Source organism: Xenopus laevis, chromosome 4S, assembly GCF_017654675.1.
Source record: "Xenopus laevis strain J_2021 chromosome 4S, Xenopus_laevis_v10.1, whole genome shotgun sequence".
Classification (NCBI taxonomy): Eukaryota; Metazoa; Chordata; class Amphibia; order Anura; family Pipidae; genus Xenopus; species Xenopus laevis.
This window is the reverse complement of record NC_054378.1, coordinates 12,320,267-12,336,563: the sequence shown is the minus strand read 5'-3', so window position 1 is coordinate 12,336,563 and position 16,297 is coordinate 12,320,267. Positions and strand designations below refer to the sequence as shown.

Here is a 16,297-nt window from a genome sequence, read left to right as displayed (position 1 = left end):
CCAAGTCCATGTGGGTCCTGGAACAGCCCACAGTTTTCAAAAATATTATGTTTCCATCTGCCATTATAAAACACAGATGGTTAGGGATAAAAATTCCGAAACATCTATTTAAAGCATGTCAACCTTGCATAAAACTCTTCTATCGCCCTGTCCAAGAAGATGGCATTGACTTAATTACAGAACTCTCCTATCACAATCCTGCCTAGTGCTATGGCAGTCGTCGCTTATGGAACACAGAGAGAGATAACTCTGCTGATTGACTTGTTAATATCAACGGATGGACATCGTCTGGCTTAGATCTCCTGTGTTAGAAGTGATATATATGGATGTTATTCAGCAGTGATAGCAGGAACAAAGAACAGAGCAGGCAGGATTCTCATTGGAGGATCCTCTTGCATTAAGATGGGCCATGGCCCTGGAGAACAGTGCAAGGTTCATTGAACAATTTTACTTTAAGGATCCTTGTCTTTAATGGAATATGTTGGACCAATGTGCTCCCTACCGCTCCACTCCTTATCCTTGTTTTCAAACCAGCCTATATCCCCGCAGACCCACTATCATCTCACCTTACCCACTAAATGCCCCTCCAATCTGGCCTTTTTACATCACGGTTCAACCCTTAATAGCACCACACCACAGTCCCATCTCCTCCCCTTTCTGTTTGGCTGGACATTAGTTTTTACAAAGCTGATCTTTGCTTATTGGATCAGGTAGAATTTCCTGACATACATATGGCTGGAAATCGGCAACCAGCTTAAAGAGGAACTCCACAAAAACATAACTTGAGCTTTTTGAAAAGTACACATAATTTCAAGCAACTTTGCAATATACATCAATTAAAAAATTTGCAGACTTTTCATGATTTTTAATGGTTTCTGACCGTTCCCTAAGCCTAGCCCCCTGCTGATCTCTCTGACTACTTTGCTGAGCTGGCTGACTACTGCTATCAACAACCAGCTGTCCTCAGCCTAGAGTCCTGCACGGAACCAATTTGTTAAACCCAACACACAAACTGCAACCCGTATACTTAACCGCTTGGACCCGCTACCCAACCCGCAAGTACCTTATCCGCAACCCGATCCGCCACCCACTGACCATCAAAAAACAGGAAGTGCTGTCATTGTAAACCTGAAGTGACATCATTAGAAGTTGGAGTGATCAGAAAAAAAGGAGTAAAACTCGCTATTAAGAAGACCCGGAGAACCTCCGACCCGCATCTATTGCTTCTACTGGCACATGTGATTTCAATAAGGAAAGGAACATCACAGTGCAATGCATTGTGGGTTATGTAGTTCCTGCATGCTGTCTGTAAGCAGTGGAGAAGTTTTGTAACATCGGTGTTTAGTCCCTCCTTCCCTGCCAGGATTTCAAATGATGCAGAAAGAGAAGAACTGTTATACAGCTGGATTTCAGCATAGAAATGGCATTTATTCATACTTTTTGAAGAAACCGATAACTGTGATGGATATATTAGGGGTTTCTGTGTTATGTGGGCGTCTTTATCAAATTTTGGTTTGGAAGCTGGAGTTTCCCTTTAAGGGTAGGGAATCAATAAATCAGGGATGTCTAACCAGCAGCCTCCTAGTACTTGTTGGACTACACTTTGGCCACCGGTGGGATGCTGGGCGTTGTAGTTAAACTGCAGATGGTTGGACATACTTGATTTCTCTCCTTTACCCCTGAGATGTTCAGCTCAGTTCGCATGATGCTCCTGAAATGCCAAAGACAAATATATATGAGAGGATTCCAGAGGGAACAGCTGTTACTCTCAGGAAGCCCTAACAGTTGTTGGGCAGTGTAAAGCAATGGCAGCTGTTACTCAGCACTGTGAGATCCTGGCAGATCTGAGAATTCCTATCTATGTGAATAGGATGCCACAGAAACCTGTCACTCTGCCATCTGACTTTAATTCCACAATAGGTATGAGGTATCCCAGTGTCTAGTCTAGCCTGGTAGCTATGTCTGCTTAGTTTCCAAGTCTTTAACCTTCTAACCCCCAAAAATTGCCTCTCCCATTTTCCCTTCAGCCACAGAGTGGGTCCCAGCACTGCTAGGCCTCACAGAGAGAACTTCAGTCATGATCCGTGACCTGCCGACCGGAGAGAGACTCGCCTTCAGAGTGCGAGCTATCAATCTGGCAGGACCCAGCGAGCCATGTACCATGAAAGAACCTGTAACCATCCGTGAAATCATGCGTAAGTGTCCTACAGGCACTCACCTGTACTGGGGCAGGGCCATCATTTTGGGGGAAAGGTGGGAATTCTTTGAAGATAGATGCAGTGGTCCAACTTGCACACTGAAAATGGGACTGGGTTTCTGGGGGAATTGGCAGGGATTGAGTATTTTTGTGCTCATTTGTCTTAAGGTGGCCATACACTGAGAGATCCGCTCGTTTGGCAATTTCGCCAAACGAGCGGATCTCCCTCCGATATCGGGCTGATCCGATCCTAACGATGCCTAATGGGCGGTCGGATTGCGGGACCGCATCAACGAATAGATGCGGCCGCGATCCGACAGGATTTTTTGTCCCATCCGATCGAGATCTGGCCGACTTTCGGCTAGATCTCGATCGGTGAAGCCCGTCGGGGGGCCCCATACACGGGCCAATAAGCTGCCGACACGGTCTGTCGGCAGCTTTTATCGGCCCGTGTATGGCCACCTTTAGTTGGCATAGCCCACTGGCCATAATGCCCAGGCAGTCAGTACTAATAAACTGGAACAATCGGTCAGCACTCACCCAAACCACAAACTTGTTAGACAGGTGCACGTGAAGGTTTTCCACTCCAACCGGATAAACAATACAAGACGAAATCACAGCACCATCCAAATTGTGTGTAATCTTAAAAAGCCTTTATTGGATTTCTAGCTTGGATCTCAAACGAACAACGTTTCAGGCCTGCGTGGCCTTTTTTCAAGTTAATGAAGTCAGTACTAATAACGTAGGCAGTGTAGGGGACCCAATAATTTATGACTGTCAGCCCTGCACAGGGATACACTGGGTTAGACAAACAGTGGTCGGTGGAGGTAGCAAGGAGGTATAGCACTAAACTGGTTCCGCTTGTGGGCAAATCCTGTTTTTTTTTTTTGTAGAAGTGGGCACGTATTTGTGGAAATTGAAGGATCCACCAGCTTAATGCCTACTACACCTAGTGCTAATTAGGATTATAAAGCTCTGTGCACTAGTGTCATGAAAGGGTACACTGGACTGGAGAACTAATTGTCTCTCGGGGTCCCAAGTAAACCATCACAACCTCACCTATTCCTGCAGTTTCAGCCACCTCATCACTCTTTCCACATGTAACCAATCTGGGGATCTGCAGCTTCCAGCATCCCCAGAACGGCTGGCAGTGGAGAATCGGAGTTCAGCTGGAACTGGATATGTACCAGTTGGCAGGCATACAGAAGGAGCCCCCCCCCCCCCAGCTGGAATCTCCTGTTAGGATCAACACCACATGTAAGATAATCCAACAATATTTATAATAGAAGAGCCTGTACCTGTCAGCTGGATGTTCTATGACCAGAGCCAATGTCCAACAGAAAGCAAAGGGCACAGAGAGGGAATTCAGCCAATACAAACACTATCACACACTTGGAAGAGCTTAGTGCAGTATAACATTGTGGCCTACTCACTGCCTGGGCAACATAATCCAACAGGGTGCAGCTTTCAGATCAGAAATACAAGTTCTGTTCCAACCTATAGCTTGATTAGCTGTCCCTCTGACCCCAAATCCAAGACCTGGCTATAGGGTAGGGAAGAAAGTTTGGAGATCCACACACAGACATCATCGGTTCAGTTAAAGACTGACCTATTTGCACAATAAATTTGTGCATATACAGGCAGCTCTTAACACCAGTAGACTAAATACATGGGCAGATTTAAGATGACAATTCAGGCCCTTTAGACCGATCAGGCAGTTTATCTGGCAGTGTATAGGGCCTCAACGTCCGCCCAACCAATGTCTGGCCAAAAATCGGCCAGATCTTGATCAGGGAGGCTTGCCTTTCCTGCCCGATTGAGGACCGCATCGACTAGTTTATGCAGTCCTCTTCCCGTTGCCTTGTATTCCCCAAGGAGGGCCAAACGTTTGGATTAGCTCAATATCACCTGCCTTTGGTGGGAATATCGGGGGAAATATTTGCTCGTTTGGCGACCTCGCCACCTGAAGCATGGGCATGTGCTTCAAGATTAACTTTTTGCACCAGTAAATACCACCTCCTATTTGCACATGAGGACTTCAGACACCAGAAGGGCAAACAAATCAGTCCCTAGATCATTAATGTGCCTTTTCCTGTAAGGTCTTCGGTTAGAGATATAGGAAAACATTGGTGTATCAGTCATTTACTCATAGTTCCAAGAATACCCAAGGCAGTACATAAATGTTCATCCTAAGTCTCACCCAAAGTGACCTTCAGACTGTGCTTCCAAATATATCTACAATAGCAAATAGGCATGATCTCACCAAAATAAAATTTAAAGCTGAGCTCTCCTGTCTCTGCTCAAAGGACCCTCATGGGGGCAAACCAATCACTGCCCTAGATGAACATTGTACTGAACATTTATTTAGTAGGTTTTCATGAAACTATGTACCTGCCATTACAACCCCTTTCAGCTCTCCTGTAAAAAAAAACTATTTAGACCTTTAAAATTATATATGTTTCCTTCCAATGTCAAGGAATGCCCTTATGTCCTCTGGAAAGAATTTCTGCTGAATACATAACTAGACAGTTTTTTAGTATGGACCCTTATACTATATTAATAGCTACATTTGTTTGTTATTAAGCCAGACAAAGACAAGTTAGGTCTGTATATATTTGTCCTTTTACTTTACTTTTATTCTGGTTCCCTCCTAGAACGTCCAAAGATCTGGCTACCACGTTATCTGAGACAGAAACTGATCAAGAAAGTTGGGGAAACAGTGAACATTGTCATTCCCTTCCAGGTACACAATAATCATCCAATAAGAATCCTGTCTGCTTTATGTAGACCCAACTTCCTGTTCATGCCATCTTCTCTGTAGACAAACATCCAAATCCTATCTAGTGTAAGTAATTCTATACCATGACCTGGATGAATGAAGATCTTCATAGTCATATCCAAATCCTACATCCGTCATTCCGATTTGTGACTACAGTATATTATTGGCAAGAAAAGGCTGCAGAGTAATCTTATGTTACAGTATATAACAGGAATATGATTGGCAGGGATGACTCTAACGGGAGATTGCGCTTGCATGTGTTCTTATGTTTGGGAAGCCTACTATGGAGTAGAGATGTCGCGAACTGTTCGCCGGCGAACTTGTTCGCGCGAACATCGGGTGTTCGCGCTCGCCGGAAGTTCGCGAACGTCGCGCGACGTTCGCCATTTTGGGTTCGCCATTGTTGGCGCTTTTTTTTGCCCTCTCACCCCAGACCAGCAGGTACATGGCAGCCAATCAGGAAGCTCTCCCCTGGACCACTCCCCTTCCCTATAAAAACCGAAGCCCTGCAGCGTTTTTTCACTCTGCCTGTGTGTGCTGAAGAGATAGTGTAGGGAGAGAGCTGCTGCCTGTTAGTGATTTCAGGGACAGTTGAAAGTTTGCTGGCTAGTAATCGTTTTGATACTGCTCTGTTATTGGAGGGACAGAAGTCTGCAGGGGTTTGAGGGACATTTAAGCTTAGGTAGCTTTGCTGGCTAGTAATCTACCTTCTACTGCAGTGCTCTGTATGTAGCTGCAGTGGGCAGCTGTCCTGCTTCTGATCTCATCTGCTGACTGCTGCAATAACAGTAGTCCTTGTAAGGACTGCTTTTATTTATTTTTTTGTTGTTTTACTACTACTACTACTACTACTATAAGAGCCCAGTGCTATTAGTCTAGCAGTGTTGGGGAGTGGGACTGGTGTGCTAATCTGCTGCTCCTAGTAGTTCAGCAGCACCAACTTTAATTTTTTTTTTTAATATTCATTTTTTTTTATTTTACTTTTTTTTATTTTACTACCGCTGTAGTAGTGTATAAGTTGACCTTTTAGGCATTATTTGCCCTGTAGGCATTTTTTGCCCAGTGTGTTATTCAACCAACTGCCATCTAGCTGTGTGACCTTGTTCACATTCTGTCTAAATATCCATAATATTACCGTCTCCAGAAAAAACACCGGAGTGACTTTTTTCAAGCAGCCATAATATATTTTACGTAATCCGTATCCACCGCTGTAGTAGTGTATACGTTGACCTTGTAGGCATTATTTGCACAGTGTTTTCTTCAACCCGCCATCTAGCTGTGTGAGCTTGTTCACATTTTGTCTAAATATTGATAATATTATCGTCTCTAGAAAAACCACTTGAGTTACTTTTTTTCAAGCAGCATTCATATATTTTACGTAATCCGTATCCACCGCTGTATACGTTGACCTTGTAGGCATTATTTGCACACTGTTTTCTTCAACCCGCCATCTAGCTGTGTGACCTTGTTCACATTCTGTCTAAATATCCATAATATTACCGTCTCCAGAAAAAACACCGGAGTGACTTTTTTCAAGCAGCCATAATATATTTTACGTAATCCGTATCCACCGCTGTAGTAGTGTATACGTTGACCTTGTAGGCATTATTTGCACAGTGTTTTCTTCAACCCGCCATCTAGCTGTGTGAGCTTGTTCACATTTTGTCTAAATATTGATAATATTATCGTCTCTAGAAAAACCACTTGAGTTACTTTTTTTCAAGCAGCATTCATATATTTTACGTAATCCGTATCCACCGCTGTAGTAGTGTATACGTTGACCTTGTAGGCATTGTTTGCCCAGTTTTTTTGGCTGCAGCCACTGAAGCACAGAGGCCAGAAAAAATATGCCATATAAATGCTGAAAATAGTCATTTTTTGCCATACGTTGACTCAACGTATATGGCAAAAAATGACTATTTTCAGCATTTATATGGCATATTTTTTCTGGCAACTGTGCTTCAGTGGCTGCGACCAAAAAAAACTGGGCAAACAATGCCTACAAGGTCAACGTATGGCAAAAAATGACTATTTTCAGCATTTATATGGCATATTTTTTCTGGCAACTGTGCTTCAGTGGCTGCAACCAAAAAAACTGGGCAAACAATGTCTACAAGGTCAACGTATGGCGAAAAATTACTATTTTCAGCATTTATATGGCATATTTTTTCTGGCAACTGTGCTTCAGTGGCTGCGTCCAAAAAAACTGGGCAAACAATGCCTACAAGGTCAACGTATGGCAGTTGTTTAAAGAGAACAGTAGATTACTAGCCAGCAAAGCTACCTAAGCTAAAATGTCCCTCAAATCCCTGCAGACTTCTGTCCCTCCAATACAGAGCAGTATCAAGCAGATTACTAGCCAGCAAACTTACTGTCATCTGTCCCTGAAATCACTAACAGCTCTCCCCCTACACTATCTCTTCCAAGCACACACAGGCAGATTTTTCAGATACATTTTTGCCCTTGATCCCCCTCTGGCATGCCACTGTCCAGGTCGTTGCACCCTTTAAACAACTTTAAAATCATTTTTCTGGCCAGAAATTTTTTTTTTAGATGTTAAAGTTCGCCTTCCCATTGAAGTCTATGGGGTTCGCGAACCGTTCGCGAACCGCTCGCATTTTTGCGCAAGTTCGCGAATATGTTCGCGAACTTTTTTTCCGACGTTCGCTACATCCCTACTATGGAGAGCAACAGAAAGCAAACAGGAACGATTTAAAGACTTATGTTCCTTTTGCAGGAAATTCTCTTAAGAACAATGGGACAAAGAGTATTTCTGAGCATTTTGTCTTGTGGGCAATAAGTTACTCAATGGGTATGAAACAAAACATTTGGAATTGCAATGTTCCATAAATGGACACTATACCTTTATCTGACCACATTCTTCTTATGACCTCCTGATGGGCTCTTGTGTATAAAGGCCCTCTGGAGCAGAGTTTTTCCCCAATAAAGCCTCCCACAGTAGGGGTCAGAGCCTTGGCTGGGCACAACCTGGAGGAAGATTTTGGGAGAATGCTGAAAGCCCATTAATAAGACAAGGCTTGTGGCAAAAAATGTTTTTATCTAAATATTATTGGAACGCTGGGCAGCTGAATGACTACTTCAGTAGTGTTTTCATAGGTTTGCAACTCAGTTATGGGCTGAGAGGAAACTTGGCCAAATGTTGGCCCTCAAAAGGAGTCTTGAACTGACTGTATGTCAACCACTGCCCTACAGGGAGCCAGAAGTGGTGTGACCTAGCAGTTCTATGATGTCATTGAGTGGTATGATGAGATGTACAGGGCTGTTAATGGTTTAATAATGCCAGTAGGTATTTACTAGGTGTATCTAGTATCCTGAATATAATAACTGAATTATTTTGGGGTGCAGGGTAAGCCACGCCCAGTGGTGACCTGGCTGAAAGATGGACAGCCTGTTGATCCAAAACAAATTGGAATCCGCAACAGCGAAGCTGACAGCATTTTGTTCATACGAAAAGCAGAGCGTGATCATTCTGGGGAATATAAGGTTCAAATCCAGATCGAGAACTGCGAGGACTCAGCCACCATCCACATCCAAATCGTGGGTAGGTGGCTAGAAACCATTCTAAAGCAAGAGAAAAACTATTTTAGTGGGTTCTGTACTAACCATATTGAATTCTGACATTTCAGATAAGCCTAGTGCCCCTCAGAACTTAAAGCTTGTAGAAATCTGGGGATTCAATGTAGCACTGGAATGGGTTCCTCCCAAAGATGATGGAAACACAGAAATTACCGGATACACGGTCCAGAAAGCAGATAAAAAGACCATGGTGAGTTGTAAGAGAAGGAAGCTTAAGTAAATGAGATTAAGAAAAATAGGAGAAAGCCTCTATGGAAATACAAGGTCAAAGCAGTGTAGGTTACAACATTTGGACACCCTCAGGTGTTGGGTCGGGACAAGCAGAAGTAAGTCACTTGGCATTGATCAAAATGGAAAACCCATATGGCCAGTGATCCATATTTCTGCATGTTTTGGAGAACAGACCAACACAGATGGCCATCAGCACCAGGTGTGGCCAAATATGTTATGATCCAATAGTGCAAACCTCCACTGGATCTCTCACACAGGTACATAGCGTTAATGGTAGGGAAAGGACAGCCAATAGTAATTCATCCCACCATTCACGCATTGCTTACAGCTCACGTGTGTTTGCAGGAATGGTTCACAGTCTTTGAGCACTATCGGCGAACACATTGCGTTGTGTCAGATCTGATCATGGGCAACGAGTATTTCTTCCGCGTGTTCAGTGAGAACATGTGTGGCCTGAGCGAGAATCCTTGCACATCCAAGAACAGCGCCTATATCCAAAAAACCGGTAAGAGCATAAATGGCTTATTGGCCAATATAAATATGCAGTATAACTCTATGGTCAATAAAAGGGAAACACTCAGTTCTGGGCATGGTCCTTTCCTGAACGTGCTATTGACATTTGTTGTATAGGGTTTACACTGTAGAGCTCATTTACCAATGGTACAGTTGAAAATGCTGGTCTGGATAGTTAAGGAGTCAAAAAGTTTGCCTCTTAGGCTCTATACACAGAACAGATTTCCTGCATTACAATCTATAAAATTATAGACAGGACAATCTTTTTAATGCTGGTTCAGCTAATTCTCACCTTTTTTTTGCAGGAACTGCCTACAAGCCTCCCAGTTACAAAGATCATGAATTTGAGGAAGCCCCTAAGTTTACTCACCCATTGAATGACCGTTCTGTTATCGCTGGTTACAATGCCACCCTCAGCTGTGCTCTACGAGGAATACCCAAGGTATAATGACCTGTGATTAAGGGTTTATTAGTTGGATTAAGGGCCTCATAGCAGATTGTGCAGTGGGTCATTACAACAAATATGCAAGAATATGTTGGGTGATTTCCAATCTATGATGAAGAACCAGTTTATGGTGGCTAGCAGGTACAAAGTAAGGTTGCAGATAAACGGGTTGGATCAGGTAGCAGGTCCAAAACGTTTAAAATGTGTAGTAAGTAGGGATGGGGGAATTTGACCCGTTTCGTTAAAAATTCGCCCATCCCTTGTGTAAAGGGAATTATTTGTACACGCTGTTGATAAAATAGTGTGGATATTTCCTTTTATTCCTGTTTTAAATTCTGCTCACATTTTCTTCTCCACCGTTTCTCAGCCCAAGATTACATGGTATAAGAATAAGATGGACCTTTCTATGGAGGCTCGGTATCGCTCATTCAGTAAGCAGGGGGTGCTTACATTGGAATTGAGGAAGCCAAGCCCTTTCGATGGCGGTGTCTACACATGCAAAGCAGTCAATGAGCACGGGGTGGCAGAAACTGAATGCCGACTGGAGGTTCGAGGTGAGTGTATGGGGAAGCATGGAGTAACCTCTTTATGCTACAGCTACAACCAAATGTATAGAAGTCCAACTGCTGAAAAGGCTTTATCATGTGGTCAAGCATATTATAAAGGACTCAACTGAACCAAGTCTAGGGTGAACTTTAAATTACATCTTCAGTTTTTATCTTGAGTAAGTATGAACAGCATATCCAATGAGACATGATTACAGGTCCTGAAGGAGTTGAGAGGCTTCCGTACCTTAGATCTTAGATGGGCATTCTTCTAGAGTTGCTTCCCAAACTGTGGGGCCGGCCCACCTAGGAGAATTTGGAGTGGTGTCTGGGGTGCCTAAGCCAGAAGAGTAAGATTTAGGGAGAATTGCCATTTGCTCTTCTACATACACTGGAACACCTGAATACACCAATATAAACATGAAAGCCTGGCTTAAAGGTCCATTAGTGTGCGAGATGTAGTGAATATGGATATGTCAGACATATCAAGAAATCTTTTTTTTTTTTTTTTGGGGCACAAGTTTTCACTTGCGAAGGAAAAGTCTCAACAGGGAAAGTTGGCCTACATGGCTGGGGTGGTGGGTTCTTGGGGTGGTGGGTTCTTGAGGTGGCGGCACCAAGTCCAACAATACAAACATAGGACTCGTTCTTACTCTCCTTATAATACCACGGGAATAACAAATTGTTATCTGTTCTCTTCACAGTTCCTCAGTAACAGTCCCACAGGATGATTTCGGGTAAGCAACTAATCTAACGGTGTGGGGTTTCCACTAGTGAAAGGTGATTATTGTTGTGCATTACAGCTATTAAGGAACATAAAAGTGAGAGGAATAATAAGGAAATATAGATTGGATTTAATCAGAGAATGGTGGGTTGGATAGGAAGAGGGAAACTAGGCCACATAAGGTCCCACCTATCAAAGGTACCATCAGTGGCTTAGCATTGTGATAGGGCTGCCCAGCTCAAGCAGTTGTAAAAGTTGGGTTGGAAACCTTGTCATCCTAGATATTCTTGGAACAGTGGCTGAATGAATGATACACCGGTTTTCCAATATTTGTAACCTTGTTATGAGCTATGGGTCTTGAAATGAAAAAGTCAACAACAACTGGCTTAGAGGGAACACTGAACCCTAACGTTAATAAGGAGCTGATGAGTTTGAGTGTTCCTTAGGCTCATTACAAGGGAGATCCCAACATACATGTGAAGCCATTTACTGGTGACCAGCTGAGGATCCACAATCCAAGGTTTACACTACACTAAAATAGACCAACCTCCGTTAATTCCAATTTGGCTTCACCTCTTACTATCCCCTTTCATATTTGCCATCGACTAACACAATGTTCTTTCCTTCGCAGGCGACTGAAACTGGACAGAGGACTGTAAAATTCACAGATGAAGCAAGTTCAAACCGTACTAAATATATTAATAAAGAAAACACAACAATGTATCTGGATTCACAGATTAACAAAGTGCACTGTGCTGTCCGCTATAAACCTTGCCTTCATCTGTAGCCGCAGAAGCTATAATGGTGTGGATATTATTTTTCGTCGGTATTGGCAGGAGAGGATTAAATACCGTATCCGATCTCAGGAGGGATAAGGGCTTTGCCTGTATGATATTATAGAATATGAGATGTGTAAGTGATTAGATGACTTTGGAAGGTGAAAGAAATAATAAAATGTCAGCGTGCTGAGTAGTTGAAAAGCGTCTTCTTATTTGTCCATTTTTGTACTTAAAGGAGTATGGGTGATACTAAACAGACTGGTCTTCAGAGTCATTCAGTGTCCTGGTCCTTCGGCAATATCAATGCAAGGCATGATGGAGTCACCTCAGTCTTGTGCTTTAGAGCACAAATGCTTTGGAATAAAGTCCTCATGAAGTCTCACCCCTTTCTCATTCTTGCTTGGCCATTTAACCTTAGGCCTCTCGCTTATGGATAACCTAAATGTTGTACAGGTATGGGATCGGTTATCCGGAAACCCGTTTAATGTTTACAATTTTTTGTAGTACACTGGTATGAAGATCCAAATTACGGAAAGATCCCTTATCTGGGAAAAACCCAGGTCTCAAACATTCTGGATAGCAGGCCTCACTACAATTCCCAATCATATTCTTCCAAAACAGCGCACTATGGGGCAAATTCACTATGCGCCAAAGCGCCTAACGCTAGCATCAATTCGCTTGCGTTGGTCATTTTCGTTACTTTGCAAATTCACTAACTAACGCTGGCGTAAATTCGCTAGTGTCACTTCGCACCCTTAAGCCTGGCGAATATGCGCAACGGACATAACTACGCAAATTCACTAACGTGCGCATTGTACTGAACGCTACCTTTTACGCCAGACTTCATTCGCCACCTCAGACCAGGCGAAGCGCAATAGAGTAGATAGGGATTGCTTCAAAAAAAGTTCAAATTTTTTCTAAGTCCCAAAAAACGCTGGCATTTTTTCTATATTATGGGTGATAGGCTGAAAAAGATCGAAAAAATTTTTGGGGCTCCCCTCCTTCCCCCCTACATTTCCTAACTCATGGCAACTTAACTATACAGTGGGCACATGTGTAGGGCAAAATAAAATTCTATTTGTTGTTTTGCAGGTTTCCCGGGCATTTGTAGTGATTGTACGTATTCCTCCATTGAAATTTGAATTTGGCGCCCTGTGCAAATTAACCATCGCTAGCGTAACTTCGCTTCGCTTATCAACGCTAGCGCAACTTCGCAACCTTACGCTACCCCTGAGCGCAACTTCGGATTTTAGTGAATTTGCGGAGCGCTGGCGAAACTACGCCTGGCGAAGTGTGGCGAATTGCGACAAAGTTACGCCTGGCGCAACTACGAATCTTAGTGAATTTGCCCCAATATCTTCCAAAACTGCTCCATAAAATATTCAACCAGAACAGTGAAAATGAAGCCTATACCAAGGGTTCGTGTAAAAGAGGACCAACCAGTGCTAAGATTAGGCACTATAGCAATACAAGGTCTACATGTATTCCTGTGGTTCCAATTTGGGAATTAGATAAAGAAAAATGGCCAACCAGAATGAGGAAAGGGTCTGTTGATATTCCTGGCAAATCTTCTCTTTATCTCCCATTTGTTCCACATCAATCCATATCCTAGTAATGGTAGATGAGGTGGTTTTTTGCTCTCTTGACTAATCAGATGTTTGTGTATAAATTTGGGTGATCGTATATACAACCACTCCCATCTAGGCAAGTAGAGAAAAGACAAAGAGGATAGGCTCATAATTGGAATCTTAATCTGCAACACACAGACCAACAAGGTTCTCCAGTTCCTTCATTTTTTACTGTATTGGGAAACCCACTGTAAGATTCACTCATAAGGCAAAAACGCCAAATGAGTGAATCTTGCCAAAGACAGGTCCACCTTGGATGGCGACATTGTGGGAATGTGTAACCTAGGGCAACACATAACGCATTACAATGATGGGGATACGAAAAGTTGGAGCGTGGACCATATGCATGAGTCGATCTGACAGAAAAATCAAGCCTGGAGATCTGGAATATTTTTGACCAGATATCGATAGGGGAGGCCTCCATACATGGGCAGATAAGCTGCCGAATCGGTGGAGATGCATCAGAATTGAACCAAACAACCAGGGTGAGATTCTTGCCATACTTCAAGCTCGCCAGGCTTCAAGCAGTCTGTAGCCCTTCCAAATCGTAGTATTCTGGCCATCTATGTGTGTGGCCAGATTGTAAAAATACCAATCTATCAAGTTATTGGTAAACGTGGGCTTTGCTTGGGCAGCTAAAGAGAAATATCCGGCATATATGTATAACACAGAATGAATTCCTGGTACATTTTGGTGACTGTTCGAACAAAAAAAATCTGTCATTTATTTAGGTAGTGTAAATCCTCCATAAAACTCTTCTGGGACCCATAAGCTGCAGGATCCATACGAATGCATCCTAATACAGTATATCCTCTCCAATATAGTGCTCTCCAATATCCATATAATGCTTAGTCGTAAGTCACCCTCATGTAATCGTCAGCACAGATACAGCTTCAGATCTTAATATTTATAGTACGTATTGCCCAGTCGGTGCTGTTCAGAGGTGTTAAAAGGCAATCATAGTCTCATATACACAGGGCCTTAGTTCCCATAGACTTCAGCTTCTCCTATGACAAGACTTGAGAAACTGGAGACTGATAGATGTTGGGTTCACTTACATAGGGGGCTGTTACAGGCACAGTGATTGGCAGGGAAGTAAGATTAGCAGCATCTCGCTGTGGGGTCTTCAAGTATCGTCTTTCAGTTCGCTCTACCAAGGAAAAGTAGCACAGGATCATTTATTGATGAGGCATGTACCTTTACTTGGGTGGCAGTGAGGGCAGCTGTCCCATTTGTCATTGCCTTTTAGCCTGATAAATGATGGAGGTCACCCTTGCATCACATCATCATGCAGAAAAGCAAACATTTCCTAGGAAAGAACTGCAACTTCAAGGCTCTTATTTGTGCCATTGACCTTGTTTGTCCAAGTGATTTCGCTGGGTCAGGTTAGTTGCCTTATTTATTCTAAATGACCACCAAACCATAAAGGACTACATGGCCAAAGGTATGTGGACACCTCTTCTAATGAATGGGTTCAGCTATTTTAGCCATGTTCCGGTGCATGAAATCAAGCACACGCATATGCACAACATATGAAGACTCCACTCGGTGTCCTGGTTTTAACATTACCCTTAACATTAACGTGAAGTGGAAACATCTAGAAGCAACAACAGCTCAACCACAAAGAAGAAGGCCACACAATCTCATAGAGTGGGACTACCAAGTTCATAAGGCAGTTGTGCATGGAAATCATTTGTTCTGAGTTGTCACACTCAATGCTAGGTTCCAAACTGCCTCTGAGGAAACATCATTGGCACAAGAACTGCTCTTTGGGAGCTTCAGGAACTTTATTTCGATGGGAAAGCCTTTATGGAAGAGTAGAGCTTCTTAGAGCAGCAAGGGACCAACATTTTGGTGGTGGGGCGTACATATTAGAATGGGGGGTAGGCTAGAGAACCAGCAGAAGTAGCACAACAATAGAAGTTGTATTGGGAGGACAATGGACACCACACAGAGGTTCCAAAACTATGTGGCTGCCCTGCCTATGGGTGCCTAAAGCACTGGATGGGGTCTTTGCTGTTCTGGATAAGCCTTTTCTGAAACATAATGGGGAGCACAGATGTAGTAACACAGATACAGGCACAGAACATGGCAGATACTCTGTTCCCAGTTACTATGAACTGCAAAGTTATGCTACCATATCTAATAGAATAATATCAGGTGGCTTTCCTGTATCTCTTGAATATATATGGGCATCATGGATAAGATTGGTCAACATCATGACAGGCAATGGTCCTGCAGAGGATGAAATGCTCCAATAATTGTATTTAACCTGCCAACCAAGAAGGAGCATCCACACGAGTCTCCAGTGTGTGGCCTCTGCAGCACTGCATGTGAGTCTTGTTATCCAGAGATTTCGGGGCTGTCTCCGATTACGTGAAATGAATACCAACTGGCCTACAGAATTCTAGGACACACGCTTTAGTGTCTGTTGTTGGTTTAGGAATGCTATTTTAGAGTAAGCAGCAATTCGGGTCCTGTCATGGGGTTTCTCATTTTGGACGAATGCAGAAGGCACAACATTCTTAGCCGATGACTGTTTGGCCAGAGAGGTGGTTTTAGACCAATGTTTCACATATGGAATGCTGATCTTTCTACATCAGCTCCTGCTGACAGAATGCAGATTATGAACCAGGAGAGAAGGATTATTTGCAAAGGCAGGAGTACAGCATTAAAGCCAAAGACAGGGAGGACAGGACATAGAAGGATCAAAAAGCTACGAGTGGAATAGATAGGAGGATGGTCTTACCTACTGTAGTTCCCTGGAAACTATCGGAAGGATTCTAAGATCCAGATCCTCTCCTTTTTCCCGGCCTTTCTGATCTAACTGTTCCTTAGTATCCATATGCCACCACATCA

The 16,297-nt window shown here is 43.1% G+C and overlaps 1 protein-coding gene across 1 annotated transcript in view; it reads left to right on the top strand.

Moving 5' to 3' along the window:
- mybpc3.S (myosin binding protein C3 S homeolog) overlaps window positions 1-12,013 on the top strand; it is a gene marked incomplete at its 5' end in the record, with an annotated part of 63,075 nt that extends 51,062 nt beyond the window's left edge. Inside the window, 9 exon segments of the mRNA NM_001088698.1 lie at window positions 2,028-2,195; window positions 4,852-4,940; window positions 8,343-8,538; window positions 8,624-8,763; window positions 9,150-9,309; window positions 9,623-9,759; window positions 10,130-10,316; window positions 11,012-11,044; window positions 11,663-12,013. Coding sequence (NP_001082167.1) covers window positions 2,028-2,195; window positions 4,852-4,940; window positions 8,343-8,538; window positions 8,624-8,763; window positions 9,150-9,309; window positions 9,623-9,759; window positions 10,130-10,316; window positions 11,012-11,022 — 1,088 coding nt within the window. The 3' untranslated portion in view covers window positions 11,023-11,044; window positions 11,663-12,013.
- Between the last annotated feature and the right edge of the window lie 4,284 nt (window positions 12,014-16,297).